The 6,000-nt window shown below is 51.9% G+C and overlaps 1 protein-coding gene across 1 annotated transcript in view; it reads right to left on the reverse strand.

Moving 5' to 3' along the window:
* The window catches only part of LOC142590141 (ras GTPase-activating-like protein IQGAP1), a 32,928-nt gene extending 26,928 nt beyond the window's left edge, over window positions 1–6,000 (reverse strand). Inside the window, exons 1-2 of the mRNA XM_075702025.1 lie at window positions 5,078–6,000; window positions 2,961–3,169 (exon numbers count right to left, since the gene is read on the reverse strand). Of these exons, the coding sequence (XP_075558140.1) occupies window positions 2,961–3,169; window positions 5,078–5,587 (719 nt within the window). The 5' untranslated portion in view covers window positions 5,588–6,000. The remainder of the gene's footprint in view (window positions 1–2,960; window positions 3,170–5,077) is intronic.

Raw genomic sequence — 6,000 nt, forward strand, 5'->3', positions numbered from 1 at the left:
GTGCTGCTTTCTCGTTTTCTCTTACACTCCCGTCCGCCTGCTTGGTCTTCCTGCAGACAACAGTATATATGTTTATAAAATAAATAAAATCGAACGAACACGAAAACCACCGATAACGACACATGCACGAAATACAGGGAGTATGCAAGACAAGTTAATTGTTGGACTAATTACTTAACTTTATTGTTCCTGTAACCCCAAGGTCTCACCATGCGCATGCGCCAACACAAAGGTACGCTACAAGCACCAGGTACTACACACGCCACTCAAATTTACTGTCATACTCGTGATTTTAGATAAGCATATTCGTCTTCAGTTAAGCCTGAAAGTACGCCTGGCGCAGGTGCCACTATGCTCCTTTATTTATTAAGTATCATTATTTATGAATTTATTAGTTAATACTTAATAATAATAGTAATAATAATAATAATAATAATAATAATAATAATAATAATAATCACTTATTTATTTCGAACATTGTTTCACACACAACTTGGTCTTGAATGACAGGAATAAAGACAGATAATATCTGCCTGGAGGTCACAGTTTCGACCAGGGAATTCGTCTACCTGGTTGTTTGTCAACGCTCTAGTCATACGGGCGCTCTGCCGCGATAGCAAATCGCTGCACTGGCGAATTAAGACAAGCGCCCTTGTCGAAGCATTGACCTCCAGGCCGAGGCATATTGGCGGCGAGGAGTTACGGAGTCGCCATCTATCGGAAGCGCCTCGCTGGCGTAGTATGAGGGATCACGTGGCGCGCTCCTCATAGGTTTTGCTGTCAGCGCTCACTGAAAACACCACGCGCGAGCTCTCCCGGACATTTCTGTAAGCACTTTAAAAACGAGAGAAGTTTCTTACTGTCTAAATAATAATCTTGGGCAAACTGAAAGCACACAATCGTTTACAGACGCTATCTCATTACCGAATACGTACAGTGAACGCCACTGCGCGCGGTCGCCGCGATGGAGTCTCCCGAACCGGCTTCTTGCGTGAAAGGTAGGTAAACGCTCAGAGCAAACTATCTGAAATATGTTCTTATAGTGTTTGTATAACTAAATGGAGCGTAATAGAATGAAGCCTCAATGCAGCGATCGCGCAGACTCGCAGCGACCGACTGCGCGTCTGCATGCATGTCCGCGCACTGTTTCGCTTTCTCCGCGCGCGCGTTTTCGTACCGTGCCATGAGCTTTAGGCCGCAGTGAGCATTTGACAGTATACAAGCAACCATTGTTGCGTGGGCGCTATCAGAGCTGTTCAAAAATAATTTCATCGTAGAGACTTCGACGCCTACGGGTACTGTGATGTGCCGTCGTGACGATTCAATCTTTTTTTCTTCTAAATTCTTTGACCTTTCAATACTATTTCTCGAGTTGCGTCGCACTGTATGTTTATCGGTGCTCTCAGCGTGCAATTCCCCGCTGCTCCTTTTTTGTAATCCAGTGCATTATTCATAACACAAATATGACCATATGCCATGCTTTTTTTAAATGTGCTTCTTACCGCTGCCTTTCCACTCCACTGAACTTGCCAGTTTCTATAGCATCGACAAGTTGATAGACCAAACCGTCATGACATTAGTCGGGCAGCGGACTCGGGCGAGCGTCTCAGTGCGCGTTTTCAGAACATCGCAGACCGGTCGCCGTAGCAGAAATCTACGTCGCGTCTGTGTTTGCTGCATACCCCAGTTGTAGCCGATGACTGTTTGCCGGTTTTATGTTTCGCGAGCCAAGCTTCACACAGCTTCTTGTCCTGCGGCTACGTGTGAATAAGGCTGACACCTATGGCTGACACCGTGCTCCGTTGCGTGCGTCCGGCATTGCGGCACCGAGCAGTAGCCTACCATGTTGTGCGCCTTCAAAGGCAGCCACTACCTATTGTAGTGCTTTCAAGCGTTGTAAAGGAGACCCTCGAAGCGGGAAAATCTCGCCACTAAATGAGGACCGCAGCGCACGAGGGAATTTAAACTCTCGTTTTCAGCTCGCTTCAGCGCGCCCGAAGCAGCCGACGCGGCCGCTATGTCCACGTGATCCCTCCTAGCACGTCACGCCGACGGTGGCGCCAGCTTTTCCAGTGGTGGAGCTCGAGGCCAATATCCTTGCCGTAAACCATTGTTGATGACGTCACAGAAACGCGCGTGGTTTGGCTGTTCGCGCTTGAATGTACAAGCTGCGGTAAGCAACGTAACGTAAAGAGCAGCAGCGTCCAGCGAGCTTGTGAGATAGTGGAGAGGCGGCAAATCGTTTAACGTCCTTGTCCACAACACGACCGAACCGATCTACCGCTGATATGGTCAAGGTCCTGGTGCCGCATTCAGGTGAAATGGTCACTCGCCGTATAACGGGTCGGAGGCGACGGCCTTCTGCAAGCTGCTAAGCAGAGCACGAGGTCGCAGGCTCGACTTCCGACCGCGGTGGCAGAATTCCGATAGGACAGAAAACAAGATACGCTCGCACACTCAGATTTACGTGCGCGTTATATACTGCGGGAAGCTTTGCGTTGAAAGTTAAACCAAAACGATCAACGTGACTGCAAGAAATTTTATTCTTCTTCGGTGCTCGTCGCACGTATAGGTGTGTTACAGTGCGCGTGACGTGGTGTTGTCAAGGGATCAAGACGTCAGCGGTCGCTTGCGGAGCCTGCAGTGTATAGGCGAAAGCATGGTCTTCCAGCTTGGCGTCCGTTACGCTGAGGCAGCCAGCCGCTGCTTGAGGGGTGAGACGGATGTCGTTCACGCAACCAGCGACGACTGCTTCAGAGCAACGGAAACCAATCTCAAGAAGGGGGGAGGGGCATGCGCGGCCGGCTGCCTGTGACGTCATGACCGACATCTTTTGGACGTCAGCATCAGGGTGCTTTTGAGAAACAGCGCGCAGGGCACGACCTACGGTTCATAAAATGCCGCACGCCACGACTCGTAAATTACAGAAGTGAACGGACGGGAGGCGCGTAATCGCATACCTGTGCACGTTCTCCGGCCTGACGCCTTTGAGCTGCGCGGCGGGCGCCGAGAGCGTCTCGAAGAGCAGGTCCGCCTCGCCCTTGTCGATGGCCGTGTTGATGGCGATCACGGCCGAGGAGTCGGCGCTCGTCTCCTTGGCGAGGATGCCGTCGATGAGGCTGAACGCCGGCATGGCCACTTCGGCGTTGAGCACCAGGCTGCGCCGGACCTGTCCGCAGCCATCGGGGCTCATCAAGCTCAACCCGTCGTCATCGTTATCATGATCAATAAGCAGCCATTGGAAGGTCTGCGCTGGTACGCTGTTTTGGGCATTCTCAAATTCCGCCGTACTGTCGACTCCGCCATCTTGTCATCTCTGATTGGCCCGGAGGGCTGCTACAGCCTTTCTATTTGGCTCGAAATTCCTGCCCCCCTCCCCTTCCCCCCCCGTTACAGAATTCGACGACGTGGTGGTACTTGAGGATGTCCAGAACAGCACCCCAGGTACCGTGCGCGTCAGCAGCGTGCATTTTCCTCGTCGTACGTTGCAACAGCTCAGTTGCCAGAAAGTTATGGAGTGTAGCCAACTAATTCCTACACTAATGTTCGACCACGGCCTCCGAGACCGGGATGCGCGTGCGGCGCGGCGCACCATCTCGGAGGCTGAGTTTGACATAATGAAGTTTCAGCTGTAGTTAGCATCACCATCACCATCAGCCTATTTTATGTCCACTGCAGGACGAAGACGTGGGATCGTTCCCCACCTGCGGCAAGTTGAATGAATGAATGAATGAATGAATGAATGAATGAATGAATATGAATGAATGAACTGTGGCAAGAGAACGGTCCAGGGAGATAGATCGGCCATATGGTTTGGCAAATCAAGGAAAAGTATGCGCGTGCGGCATTTTCACAACTGGCGATGTTCGAGGTGGTTTTTGGTTGTGCCCGCGGCATAAAGTGACCACCAAGGAATTAGACGCTTTGTAATATTTAAACAGCCGTTTTATAGTCTTTCCACGGTCAAGATATGTCCCGTAGGTTGCAATGATGCTGTACAGGTGCTGACATGATTAAAACACGCGATCTGTGGAACTGCATGCCAATGCCATCCAGCAGCCTCAAGGCTGTTAGAGGACATTGGGGTGTAGTTCGGCCACAGCTCCTGTGTTCCAATCGCTTTTGTTCGCACCTGTACATTATCCACGGGAATAGTAGTAGACTTCACGGCAACGGAAAACGCTGATTCAGCCGCCATGTCAACCGGAGTTAAACTGTCCCTCTTGGCAACAGTGATATGTTGCCACCGGCTCAATAAAAAGGCATAAACAAACCATAAAGTAAATCCTACTTTTCAGTCGTGGTATTTCCAGTGCTTGTATGAAAAGGAAGGAAAAAGAGGGGAGATAAAAATAACGGCAGCGCAGGAAAGGGCGCTGGCAAACATCGCACATGCGCTCTACCATTCGTTCTTCTCATACGTGTTACAGCCGACGACTATAAGGTAGTTAGAGAAATCGGCTGGCTGCTTATGCACTTATCGCCTTCTTTTTAGGTGATGTGTGTTTTATGAATTATTCTACATTTTCCTTATCTGCGTCTCCCCGCGCCTTGCATACTGTGGTTATTTTTTTAAACGCCTTCCATTTCCTCCTGAGGCGTTTTTTGTTTCCCTTTTACAAGAGCTGGAAGTGTCAACTATATCTTCCAACAAGCCCAGCTTGCAGCTTTAAATGTCCCATTTTTCACGGTACATTCAGAACTGACACGGTCCCCCGGTCCGATTCCCAGTTACCTCTACAGAATTCTTCCTCGAGGAAAAACCGGAGGCGTTGACAACGCATCCCGAGCATTTACAAAGCTGCAGCAAACATTGCGGGGCATTTAGGAGGAAGGTGATTAACAGCATCGACCTGCGTAACCCCGCATTCAGTCATATACTGCAGTCCTCGTGAGCCGGCCTACTTCATTTTGCTTCGACACTGCAGCGACGAAGAGCGGAGCGGGTGCGACTCGTGTAATGCCATCGCATTAAAGAATCGATCGCTCAACTGTGTGTACCACGCTCTCTCGACGACGGCTTTCCTCGCGCACGAAACAGCAGCAATCGCGGCGCGCCACGTTGACGCGCGCATACCTGTTCCACCTCTTCGTCCGAGAAGTGCAGCTTGCCCATCAGCTTCTCGATCCTGGGCGCCTTGCCCAACTTGAACAGGTACAGGCTGAGCGCGTGCAGGCAGTAGATGACCTTGGGCAGGTTCTTCTTCTCGTACAGGTCGAACGGGTCCGGGAAGAAGTGCTCGGGAAAGCCGATGGCGCGCATCGCGTTCAGCCAGTGGTTGATGTTGTCCGTGTGCCGGAAGCACAGGCCGCGCTCCCGGTGCACGCTCTGGTCCGCGTCGTAGATCTTGCGCAGCGGCACCTCGCCAGGCGCGAAGAAGTGCGACAGCCGCGCCAGGTAGACGCCGTTGCGGAGCGACTCCTCGAGCCGGGTCGCCGACGGCATCTCCTCCTCGATGCACGAGGACAGCCACAGCCGCGTCTCCTCCAGGTGGCACAGGTACAGGTAGGCCATCCGCAGCTGCCGCTTCTCGTCCATCTCGTCCGAAGAAGGCCGCGGCTCTTCGTCGTCGGCGTCGGTGGACATGGTGGCGTCGCTTTTTTTTTTTTTCCGCGCACACTACTATACTATACTACTACGCTCGCAAAAATGAAGTACAACTACGCGCGTGCTTCGCTTTCGGTCAGGTCAGCAGGCCGGCACGACGTCCCGGCGAACCGCCATGCTCGTCCGCAGACGTTGGAACGTACTGGGAACTAGCAGTCCTGGACTGGCAGACGGTCGTTCGTCTTCGCGAGGAGCCGCAGTGACGGTTTGAATTTGGTGGCGGGGCCAGCGAGACGGGCAGCGTTAAACATCACACACGCACCACAAGCACGGCGTTCCTTTCTTGCTGTTTGTCCCTTCTTTAGCCTCGTTCTTCTTTATCTGATTCGCTCCATCTGCATCTTTTGCAAGAGGTCGCGCAAGATTACGGACACTCAGCGGCTAGCGCTAGG

Source organism: Dermacentor variabilis, chromosome 8 (assembly GCF_050947875.1).
Source record: "Dermacentor variabilis isolate Ectoservices chromosome 8, ASM5094787v1, whole genome shotgun sequence".
NCBI classification, from domain to species: domain Eukaryota; kingdom Metazoa; phylum Arthropoda; class Arachnida; order Ixodida; family Ixodidae; genus Dermacentor; species Dermacentor variabilis.